Source organism: Elephantulus edwardii, unplaced genomic scaffold (genome assembly GCF_000299155.1).
Source record: "Elephantulus edwardii isolate Elephantulus edwardi_28Jun2011 unplaced genomic scaffold, EleEdw1.0 scaffold00213, whole genome shotgun sequence".
Taxonomy (NCBI): domain Eukaryota; kingdom Metazoa; phylum Chordata; class Mammalia; order Macroscelidea; family Macroscelididae; genus Elephantulus; species Elephantulus edwardii.
Genome location: NW_006399963.1, coordinates 2434499 through 2447104, shown reverse-complemented (window position 1 = coordinate 2447104; position 12606 = coordinate 2434499). Strand labels below are relative to the sequence as shown.

General features: G+C 37.9%; 1 protein-coding gene across 1 annotated transcript in view; it reads right to left on the bottom strand.

The window, feature by feature from the left end:
• The window catches only part of VSTM4 (V-set and transmembrane domain containing 4), a 315580-nt gene that overhangs the window by 112798 nt on the left and 190176 nt on the right, over window positions 1-12606 (bottom strand). Inside the window, 1 exon segment of the mRNA XM_006897731.1 lies at window positions 1481-1587. Within this exon segment, the coding sequence (XP_006897793.1) occupies window positions 1481-1587 (107 nt within the window).

Sequence of the window (12606 nt, the reverse complement as noted above, 5' to 3'; positions counted from 1 at the left end):
ATTATATTTTAGGGCATTATTTTTATCGTAGGAGTATGCAATGAGGGTTGCAGAGTGGATTATATTTGGGGTAAGGGGTGGGGCTTGGGGAGGTGCGGGGTGGGGGATTGTGTCCCAATGAGGGAGTTTTTCTTTTGCTTTTCAAAGAGAGGAGCAAATGGGAGGGGGGAGGGGTTTGTGCGGGGAGAAGGGTGCAACAATGAATGAATGGAATCCCAAAATCTCTGTAGATGTTCATTGAAATGAAAAATAACCTAAATTTAAAAACAAAAAACAAAAAACAAAAAAAAACCACTATAACATATAAAGTGGTCAGGCTGAGACCTTGGTCTTTCTAGTAGGTTCATTCCCTGACTGCAAACTAGTACCAGCAACAGTGAACTCATAGGAACTCTGTAGGGGAATCTGAAAGGGACCTATTGTGCCAATTTAAGTCAAGACTCTGAGCCTCTTCTCACAACATCACTTAGATGAGTTTGAACTTGAACTTGAAACTCAGGTCAACCTCACATCAAAGCAGGCTCTATTATTTTAGTCTCTCAATCTCATTTCCACCTTTTGTAAAATGAATCATAATACCTACTTGGACTGGAAGATATACTACAGCAGTGTAACACTGGCCTAGAACAGTGTTTTCTGCTTCCAACCCTCTGTAGAACTATAATTGCCATTTCTGAGCATGTTCATACTTTCTAATCCTTTCCCACAGTGTGCACCAGTTGTGACTAGCACAAGACTCCCAATAGTTCCTGGAGGGCTTCTGGGAAGCCACAGATCAGGTCAGGGATGACATTCATCATATTTTGCTTGAGCTCTCAACTAACAATTCAGATTGTTTGAGGCATAAACTACTCAGAGACTAGTCACTGCTATTCTAGGAAGTGTTTATGGCAAGCCTTCATTGTCTTGACCAATTCCCTCCTCCATAAAGTATACAACTTCCTCACTTACGTTTCTTTAGGTGATTGCTGGAGTAACAGATTAATACTCATTTGGGGAGTGGCCAGTGTCTAACTAGCCATCTCTGGATTGAAATACAAAAACCAAAGTTTCTGATGTTTATTTTCTCCCCAGAACAAAGCCAAAATAAACTGTATACCAGGTTTACATTTTTACAAAACCAAAGAATTTTCTTGGCCTTTAATAAACTAAGGTGATGCTGACATTTCTACCCTTGCAGAACAAAGCATTTTAATAGTTCAAAGAACATATCCTATGGATCAGTCTCTGGATATTGATTGCTTCCTGTACCTGAGTCCTTGCTGGGCCAATGATACTACCAACTAAGAACAAGAATTTTGGAGGACTAAGAAGGTTGATCAACATATGTTCAAAATTGGAGTCGGGGTCTCAAACTATATAATGACCAGATACCATAGACTTCATCTACCTCATGCCCCATTTTGATCGCAGATTAAATTCATACACCATTGAATCAATTATGGTGGTCTTCAGTGGGAATTTCTGGTCATCTGCCTACCTTTGGCCGGGACTGCTGGGGGAATATCAGCCTTCTCCTTCCGCCTCTTGCCCTTCTTGGCCTGCAGTGGGGCCAAGCTGGTTACACTGGTGACAGTCTCTCTTGAGCTGTAGAGGAAAATGTCCTGGTGAAGGCAAACACATTTTTCCAAGGGGGCAAGGTAAGCAAGTTTGTGGGTATCTCTGAGTAGCTGTGTAAAGAAAGATAATTTTCTATCTAGACAAGAGTTACTCTATGTTCATTTCTGGGGACTTCTGGAAGTCTGCATTGACCCTGAACCTATCTGTGGTCCTAATCTAAGGTGGTTCATAATCCAAAGATGATCTTCTGGGCACTCCAAAAAGCCTACATATGAAAGTCATTTGTTGGTTGTTGTTAAGTACTATTAACTCAACATTAACTCTTGTCCAACCCAGCACCATCATCACTGTGTCTGCCATGTTGTAATCACTGTACAAATTTATCTCATTCAGGATCTTTCTCTCTCTCACTGACCTTTCAACTTTCCACATTTGATGAGCTTTTCCAAGTACTAGTTTCTCCTGATAATATGTCCAACGTGAGGTCCCTAATGGATACCTTTTCCTCTAAGAGGATTCCTGGTTGCATTCCCTTGTTAATCTTTTTCAAAGTCCATAGTATACGTAATACTCTTGGCTAATACCACTCAAAGGCATTGATTCTTCTTCAGTCTTCCTTGTCCTGTTAGTAGAGATTAAACATGGAACTGAAAATGCTGACCCTTCTGATGTGAAACTTGTCACTCACTGAAGAATGTGGCATCAGAATCAGAGGATAATTCATCAGCAACCTACATTATCTTGTTTGCTAAAAGTGAGGAGGAGCTGAAGTGCTTTCTGCAGAAGATCAAAGACTACAGCCTTCAAAATGAGATTACATCTCCACATCAAGAAAACAAAGGTCCTTACCACTGGGTGAATAGGCAACATGGCAGATAGAGAAAGGATTGAAACTGATTATCTCACTTGGATCTACAATCAACTCTCTGGGTACCAGCAGTTGGTAGAGAAGGAAATATATAATTTTGGACAAATCTGCTTTCAGGGACATTTCAAAAATATGGAAGAACAATGACATCAGTTTGAAGAATAAGGTACACATGATTCAGACCATGGTCTTTTCAATCACTTGCTATGCATCTGAGAGCTATACAATGAATAAGAATGATATAAGAAGAATTGATTTCTTTGAGTTGTGGGGCTGGAAAACAATATTGAATATCTCATGGGCAATCAAAGGAACAAACAGATAGGTCTTGGAAAAGGTGCAGCCAGAGTTATCCTTAGAGGCAAGGACAGTAAATCTTTGTCTCTCAAGAATATTTTGGTCATGTTTCTAGGAAAGGTTATTTCTTGGAAAGAGATATGTTTGGCAAGGGGCGGGGGGGAGGGGTCAGCACAAGAGAAGAGAGGAAGACTCTCTAGGAGATGGATTGACATGGTAACTGCAGCAGTGACTTGAAGTTTATAAAAGATGGTGAGGATGGCACAGTGTAGGATGGATTCAGATCAATGTTCATAGAGTGGCTATGAGTGGCACCTAACAACACAACACTTTGCTTTCTTCATAGATAATATCCTTGATATCATCCCACAACTCATTTGGTCTTCTATCATGGGTGTTCAATGCCTCAAACCTATTCTTAAGATGATCATGAAATTAAAAGTAATTGATTCAAGTTTCTGTGGACTCATTTTCATTTTCTTTGGTCTCAATTTGAATGTGCATATGAGTAATTGATGATCTGACCCACAGTCTGTCCCTGGACTAATTTTGACTGCTATTAAGCTTCTCCAACAATTTCTTCCACAAATGTCATCAATCTGATTCCTATCAGAAGCAGCCAATCAGATGAAATCCGTGTGTAAAATCATCTTTTGTGTCTTTTAGAAAAAGATTTGCAATGAATAAATCATTGTAAATATAAAATTCAATCGTTCTATTTCCAGCTTCATTTCTATCACCGAGCCCATATTTTCCAATGGCCGTTCTTTCTTCACTGTTTCTACTTTTGCATTCCAATCACCAATCATCATTAATGCATCCCGATTGCATGTTTGGTCAATTTCAGACTGAAAAATTTGCTAAAAATTCTCAATTTCTTCCTCTTTGGCTCTAGATGTAGGAACATATATTTGAATAATAGTCAAGTTAATAGGTCTTCCTTGTATGTACATGGATATTATCACTCACAATACTATATTTTAGGATTGAACTTGAAATTGACTTTTTTATTATGAATGCAACACCATTCTTACTTTTTCATTTCCTGTATAGTATACCATATGATTATCAGATTCATAGTGGCAAAAGCGGTATCTCACTAATGCCTAGTATGTCAAAATTCATGTGTTCCATTTCATTTTTTAACAATTTCCAGTTTTCTAACATTCAATCTATGTACATGGTCCAATTGTTAAGTGATGTTTGTTATTGATTTTTCTCATTTCAACTGGCTTCCAATCTGGACTCCACCACTATACTACTATAACTATCCTCTTATTTAGTGTTTATAGGGCTTTTAAAAGCCTGTTATTTAGATGGCCCATCTTCTTCCTAGTCTCTCTTAATCAGGGAATTCTACCAAAACGTGTTCTTGATGGATATCAGAAGAGACTCTAAAGATTGCTCTAGAGCATCAAGAAGCCAAATCTAAAGGAAAACATGTGTAAGTGAAAGAGCTGAACAGATTATTTCAAAGGGCAGCTCAGGAGGATAAGGCAAAGTATTAGAATGGAATGAACAGAGAGTTTGGAATTCAATAATATAAAGGGAAGAAGAACTCGCTCTGCATTTCTCCAGCTGAAAGAACTGAAAAAAATAAATTTAACTCTCTTGTCACAATATTGAAAAATGCTATAGGCAATATATTGAATAACCCAGAAAGCATCAAAAGAAGATTGAGGGAATACACAGAGTCACTGTACCAGAAAGAATTAATTGGTACTGCAAAATTTCAAGAAGTATTATATGAACAGGAGCCAATGGTAATGAAGGAGGAAGTAGAAGCTGCATTGAAAACATTGGCAAAACATTCACAGACTGGAATACTATGCAGCACACAGAACAATCATTTTGTAAATTACTACCTAATTTGGGAGCAACTGAAGAGCATTATGCTGAATGAACTAGGACAAATGCTGTATAAAACCATTATTGTAATATGAGTATGAGGATCCAAGGCAGAGGGGAGAGTGTAAATAGAGAGGTGAGGATGGGTGGTAGGATGTTAATCATAGGATTTCAAAATTTGATGGGTAGGTGAGATGAAGGAAATGGGAAGGATCTTTTGTGAGAAAACAATGTATTTAAACTTTGTAAATATATCAGAGTAATATAAAAATTAATAATTTTAAAAAAGTAATGTTCCAGCAATCGATTGACTTGTTTCTATTAACTGACACGTTTTTGGATGCATTCACCAGTCTATGCCAGGAAATTTGGCAGACAAATCGATGTCTTTGAGCTGTGGTGATGCATGATCAAGAGAACAAATAGATATGTCTTAGAGATGGTGTAGCCGGAGTGCTCTTTGGAGGCAAAAGTTGTCTCATAAATATTTTGGAAATGTTGCTAGGAGTTACTATTCTTTGGAGAGGGACATGATGTTGGGAATGGTGGAGGGTCAGCAAAGGAGAAGACCCTCAAACAGGTGGACTGACATGGTGACTGCTGCAATGGGCTGTTGTGTGTCAGGAATCGTGAGGATGGCACAGGGAAGAACAGGGTTTATATCTTTTGTTCATAAGGTCACTATGAGTCGTGCTCTACTCAATGGCACCTACCAACAACAACATTGACCCGTTACAAATGTCTTCCTGTCTCTTCAAGTTCCCATTGCACCTTACCCATTTCTTCACCTTCCCATCCTCCTATCTTTGCTGTCCTAGTGATTTCCTCTTCCTTCTTCCAAACTTTCCCCTTTTTTCCCCTTTTAAGAAGTATGTGTGAGATATATATAAACATTTGACTGTGCTTATGCGAAACCTACACTTGGACCAAGAGTCAGTTATCAGAAAAGATCATCTGAGATGCTGGGCTGTATGAGGAGGAATGTGGCATCAGGATTGGTGGAAGTGTCATCAACAACCTGCATTATGTAAATGATACAACCTGCTTGCTGAAACGGAGGAGGAGCTGAAGCGCTTGCTGCAGAAGGTCAAGGACTGCAGCCTTCAATACAGATTGAAGCTCAACATCAAGAAGACAAAAACTCACCACTAGGCCAATTGGCAGCATCAGTATGGATGATGAAGAGATTGAGATAGTTAACAGTTTTAGTTTGTTTGACTACAACACTCTCGGTACCCGCAGCCAGGAAATCAAGAGAAAAATTGAATTGAGAAAGTCAGTTGTGAGGGACCTCTCAAGAGTATTGAAGAGCAACGACATTAGGATGGAGACTAAGGTGAGCCTGATCTGTGCTATAGTCTTCACAATTACATGCTATGCATCAGAGATTTGGACAGTGACTAGGGATGATAGAAGGAGAATTGATGCCTTTGACCTGTGGTGCTGGAGAAGAGTGTTGAATATACCATGGACTGCTAGGAGAACAAACAAGTTTGTCCTGGAGAGGATGAAGCCAGAACACTCCTTGGAATCAAGGATTCTGAAACTTCATCTGACATACTTGATTGAGGTGGTGGGAATAAGTGTGTCGGAGTTAGGGCTCTTGTACATAGGGTCGCAAGCGACTTGACAGTACATAACAAGAACAAATATGTGTGTGTGTGTGTATGTGTGTATATGTATATATATGTGTGTGTGTGTATATATGTATGGATATGTGTATATTATGTATGTAGATGTGTACATGTATGTAGATGTGTATATGTATGTAGATGTGTATATCTATCTCTATCTCTATCTATCTATCTATCTATCTATCTATCTATCTATCTATCTATCTATATCTCGCAGTCCACTCAATGGCACATAACAAGAAGAAAGAAGAGCAAAAACAACATTTTCTATTTGCAATACCTTTTTTATCTTTATATTGGTTCTTCCCAGATTGAGCCTATCTTCTCTTGGCTATTGTAATGTTCTTTGTCTAACCATTACATTTCTGTTCTTTCCCTCCCCCACTTCATCTGTAGCTACCCTCCAAATATTCATAGTAATGTTCTTATGCCTATTTGTCCTTTGGTGACTGAGTTAATTCTTTCAATGTAATGTTCTATAGACTCTCCCATGTTATATCAACTTTATGAATACTCGCTTGTTCTTTAGTGCTGCATAATATTCCATTGTGTAAATATTCCACATTTTTTCTATCCATTCTTTGTTGATTGGTATTTGGGCTGTTTCCATTTTCTTGCTATTGTAGCTAATGCTACTAAGAACCTAGGTGTACATATCTCTGTTCATGTTTAAGCTCTGATTGCCTTGGCGTTTATTCCTAGAAGTCGAATATCTGGGTCATATGAGATTTCTATGGTCAGCTTTTTGAGGAAATGCCAAACTGCCTACCACAGTGTTTGTACATTTTATAGTGTATGAAAGTACTAATTTCTCCACATCTTCTTCAACATTGCTTCCTATCCTGTTAAGCTTTGTTACTGCGACAGAGGTGAAATGATATCTCATTGTATTTTTGTTTTCATCTCTCTGATTGACTGTAGTGATTGTGGCCATTTCTTCATGTGTTTATTGGACACTCAGATGTCCTGTTTGTGAAGAGTACATTCATGTCTTTTGCCCATATTGTGGAGGCCCTATGGTAATTCTGTAAACTTTAGTTATCAGAATTTTGTATGAATGGCCATTACCTTTATTTTTTTTTTGGTCTGTGAGCATTCTTTTTTCACCCTATTAGAAAAATTTTTTATGTACACAGGAATTTGATTTATGGAAGATCTTATTTGTTGGTTTTATCCTCTCCTGGTTCTTCATTTTTTGGCTATTTTTGCAAGCTATTTTTGTCAGAGGTTAAGGCTTCTGAGTTTGTCCCTTTTTTGCCTCTCATAATCTTTATGGTTTGAGTTTTATCCCTAGATCTCTAATCCACCTTGAGTTGGTTTTGTGTATGTTGTGAAATGTCAATCCTGCATAACTTTCCTCAGAGCTCATTTAAAATCTCTTGTCCTCAGGCTTAGATTCCAACCATGAAGGTAAAAGTACCAAGAGAAGCTATATCCTCAATACTGAATATATTTCTAGAAATCCACAAGAATTAAGACCAAATGCTTATGAAAGTGAATTATACTAACTAAGTTTTATGGGAAAGGAAAATGTTTTTCATATGTAAACAGACTGAAACTCCTCATGCCCCAAGTTCAAATTTCCTGCTCTTTATTTTTCACATATCACAATAGCAAAAATTCAGTTATATAAAAAGGATTCATTTGGCAAGGGTAGATGGAACAAGGTACTCTACATATGCTTGTACATATATTAAATGAAACATAAAATTATATATGCATAAAATTAGATATTAAAGCACTGTTTGCAACAGTTTAGATTAAAAATAATCCAAATATCGATCTGTAGGAGTATAGTCAAGTAAATGCAAGTTAATTAGTAGAATGGAATTATTTATCATTGTAAAAGGAAATGAAGATACTCTATATGTATTGATAAGTTATTTATTTATCAGGAGCACTGGTGACCTGGTGGATAATGGGTTGTGCTGCCAACCCATAAGCAGGTGGTTCAAATTCACCAGGTGCTCTTCAGGAAAAAGATGGACAATCTCTTGTGCAATTTGAAAACCCACCAAAGGAGAGTGTAGGAAGCAGAAAAGAAGAAAATATGCAATGATGAATGAATAAAAACTTAAAAATAAGTAAGTAAAAGATCAACAACAGCAATAAACAATCCACTGGAGAGTCAGCTATAAGTCAGTTCTGAACCAACTCATAGCTGACCTTCCAATGAATTTTAGGTGGCTGTAAACTGCATGAAAGGTCAATGCATATCTTTTCCACAAAGAGCAGCTGGCTGATTTCAACCATGTAACTTTTGGTTGCCAGTGCAACTAAACCACAATAGCTCAATCCAGTGAGTTTTGTTGTTGTTAGATGCTATAGAGTATGATGAATAGCAAACTTATGAACCACAGATCTAAATCCTAAATCCAGTGTCATCCTTATAATTTCTGACACATTTGATCCCATTACTACAGTCACTGTGTTGATCCATCTCATTGCAAATCTTCCTCTTTCACTGACTCTCCATATTTCCAAGCATTGTGTGCCTCTCTAAAGAATAGCTCCTCCTACTAACATGAACAAGTATGTGAAATGAAGCTTTACCATCCTTGCCTCTAAGAAACACTCTGACTGCACTTTCTCCAAAACGTATCTGTTTGATATTTTTGACATTCCATGAGACAATCAGGGAGATCTATAAGAGAAGGATGGAAAAACTCATTCCATATAATTTATTGTCTCTGAAAATCTGCAGGAGCTGTGAGTCATTTTTAACTCTATGACATATCACCACAACAACATGGGATATTGAGTACTCATATTCAATACCATAACTCAAAGGCATCAATTCTTCTTCTGTCATCCATATTCATTGACTAGCTCTCACAAACACAGCAAGTTACTGAAAAAACAATGATCTGAATCACATGCACCTTAGTTTTTAAACAGGCATCATTGCTGTTCAGTACTTTGGAGAAGTCTCCTGACAATGGACTTTCCAATGTAATATGTCTTCTGATCTCTTGACTACTGGTACCAAGAGTTTTGATTGTGGATCTAAGTTAATATAATGTTGTTGACTAATACCACATGCCAAAAAAATCCTGCTGAAGATCATCCAAAAATGACTGGAACAGAATAACAAAAGAGAATTGCCAGAAATACAAGTTGAGTTTAGAAGAAGTCATGGCACTAGAGATATCATCACACATGTCAGATGGGTCTTAGATGAAAGCAGAATGTACCAGAGGAATGGCTATCTATATTTCATCAACTATACAAAGGCATTTGACCATGTAGATTACAACAAATTATGGCTAACTATGAAAAGAATGAGAATCTCAGAACACCTGATTGTGCTCATGTGAAACCTATACTTGGACAAAGAGACATTATCAGAATAAAGCAAGACAATACCGCATGGTTCAAAATCAGGAATATTTCAAGGATGTGTCTTGTCTCTATGCCTTTGCAATCTGTATGCGGAACAGATCATTCAAGAAGCTGGACTTTACGAGGATCGATGTGGCATCAAGATTGGAAGAACACTCATCAACAACCTGCATTATGCAGATGACACAACCTTGCTTGCTGAAACTAAGGAGGACCTGAAGCATTTGCTGTAAAGGGTCTAAGATGTGCTTGATCCAGGCCATGGTCTTCACAATTACTTGCTATGCTGGATAACGACTCAGGATTTCAGAAGTAGAATTGATACCTTTGAGTTTTGGCACTAGAGAATAGTATCGAACTTACTACAGACTGCCAAGAGAGCTAACAGATATGTCTTAGAGACTGCGAAACCAAGCTGCAGGAGAGGAAGACTCTAGATGAGATTGATTGACTCGGTAACTGGGGTAATGAGGGGAGGTTTGTCAGAGATAGTAAGATTGTCTCAGGATAGAGCAGGATTCAGAGTTATTGTGCATAGGGTCCCTTTGAGTAACAGTCAACTCAACAGCCCATGATAGCAGCAACAATATCATGATGTTACTTAATGGTCCAGTGGCAAGGATTTTTGTCTTTTTGATATTGAGATGTAATCCATATTTTATGAAGTTTACATTGAATTGAAGTTTTCACAAAAACAAAACATGTGCCTAAAAAGTTTTTAAATTGTAGTTTCTCACTGCAGTCTTTCCCCTCTTTTTATTTTTTATGTTGGTTTGCTTATAAAGTACATATATATTGTGTTTCACATTCTTGTTCACTCACATTGTGTATCATACAATCTTGCCTATGTATTCTGTTTTATAAAATGAATCACCATTGGACCTTGTCCATTTTTACCCTGTCTTGTCAGGTCCCTACCAAACCCTTCCCACTTCATTCATCCCTTCCATTCACCCACCCTGTTGAAGAGGATGTGAAGAGGTGGGAACTCTCGTACACGGTTGGTTGGATTGTAAACTGGTACAATCAATCTAGAAGACAGTTAAGTAGTTGACTATAGAAACTCTGTATTACCCAGCTATTCAACTGCTAGGAATATACCTCAAGGAAATTAGAAGTGAGACATAAATGGAGATCTGTACACCAATGGTCATAGCAGCATTATTCACCATGACAAGGACATGGAAACAGCCAAAATGTTCAACTAAAACTGAATGGATTGAGAAATTATGGTACATTCACACAATGGAATACTATACAGCCTACAAGAGAAATGATTTTGAAAAATACTACATAATTGGGGAAGACTGGAAAGCATTATGCTGAGTGAACTAACTCAATTTCATAAGGACAAATACCGCACAAGACCATTATTGTAAAAATAACAGTATAACTACTAAAACATGTATGGGGACCCAAAGTGGTGGGAGCAGAGGGGTGAGGATGGGTAGGGGTGAAACCACAAAGATGAAATCCATAATGAAAGCTGTTGCCTTTGAGTATCTGCAACAAGCACTTCAAGTCCTCCTCACTTTCAGCAAGCAAGGTTGTGTCATCTGTGTAACACAGTTTGTTGTCAAGTCTTCCTCAGATCCTGATGCCATCTTCTTTCTAAAGCCAAGCTTCTCAAACTATTTGCCCAGCATACATAATAATTAGGTATGGAGAAAGGACACAGTCAAGTTTAGGAGGCTGTAAGTCGGAGGAGATTGCCCGTCTTACTCCCGTGGAATCTCTGGTTGATTCAAACTGCCGGAAAAGTACTGCCTTAGGGTTGGCAGCACAACCTACTACAGACTGCAGTTAGGTCAAACAGAAAAGCTATTTTTAATACCAGGCTTTTTAATACTGACTGTTATTTTTATTTCTAACAAGGTAGAACTACACTGTATTTTGCAAATATTTGCAGAGTCACCTCTGAAGAAAAGCCTGATGCTTTACTTTTGAAAAAAAGAGCCAGAGAAAATTCTACAGAGCACAGCTATTCTCTGACACACACAGGGTGGCCATGTGAGGGGCCAAATCAATGGCAATGTGTTGATTATTGGCTGGTGTCTGGCTAAGCTCTTTAACATCAAGTTTATAAACTTTAAAAAAGCAAACAAACACACCTACCTTGTTAAATGAATGAATAAAAATATAAGCTTTTGGTTGGTTGGTTGAGTTTGTTTGGTTACAAGTGAAGAGGAATATATTCCAAGATTTTCCCAATTTATGAACAATGGATGTCTTTAGTAATTACTTAATTAGGATGTTGAGTTTCTTTCACATTAATGTGACGTATTTGTTACAGATATTTCCCCTTCAAGGTCTTTTAACTTTTATACTCTTGGTAAGTGCAGCATGGTTTTCTTTTTTAGTTTGTTATTTTCCTTTAAGACCCATTTATATCTTCCTTTCTTTTGTGGCCTCTGAGTTGGGAAATCTTGCACAGCTGTACACCTAGTCCCACAGAAAAAATACTTTCTCTGCGTTTTCTTTGCTTTCCATTTTTACCTGTCTAATATAAAATAAAATAACTCTGCTGCTGTAGTTAGTGTACAGCATGCCAGAATGTTCACTGGAACGTCATCAGTTCAAACTCATCAGGTCAATAAGAGGGAGAAAAATGGACAGTCTCTTCTCATAAACATATTATACGATCTCAAAGACAGGAAGGTTGTTATGAGTTGGACTCAACTTGAGAGCAGTGGATTTTAATATCAAATAAGTTTCTGAAACTTTTTATATGTTGTTGTTATGTGCCATCGGGTCGTTTGCGACTCATAGTGACCCTATGTACAACAGCCCTAAACCCTGCTCTATTCTGTGCTAATCTCATTGCCTCTGACACACCCATACCAATTACCCCAGTCACTGAATCAATGCACCTCATAGAGGGTCTTCCTCTCCTGCGCTGTCCCTCCATCCTCACAAGCATGATGTCCCTCTCCAAGGACCTGTCTCTCCTTACAACATGCCCAAAGTATGTCAGACGAAGCCCCAGAATCCTTGCCTCCAAGGAGTAGCTTGGTTTAATCCTCTCCAAGATAAATCTGTTTGTTTTCCTGGCAATCC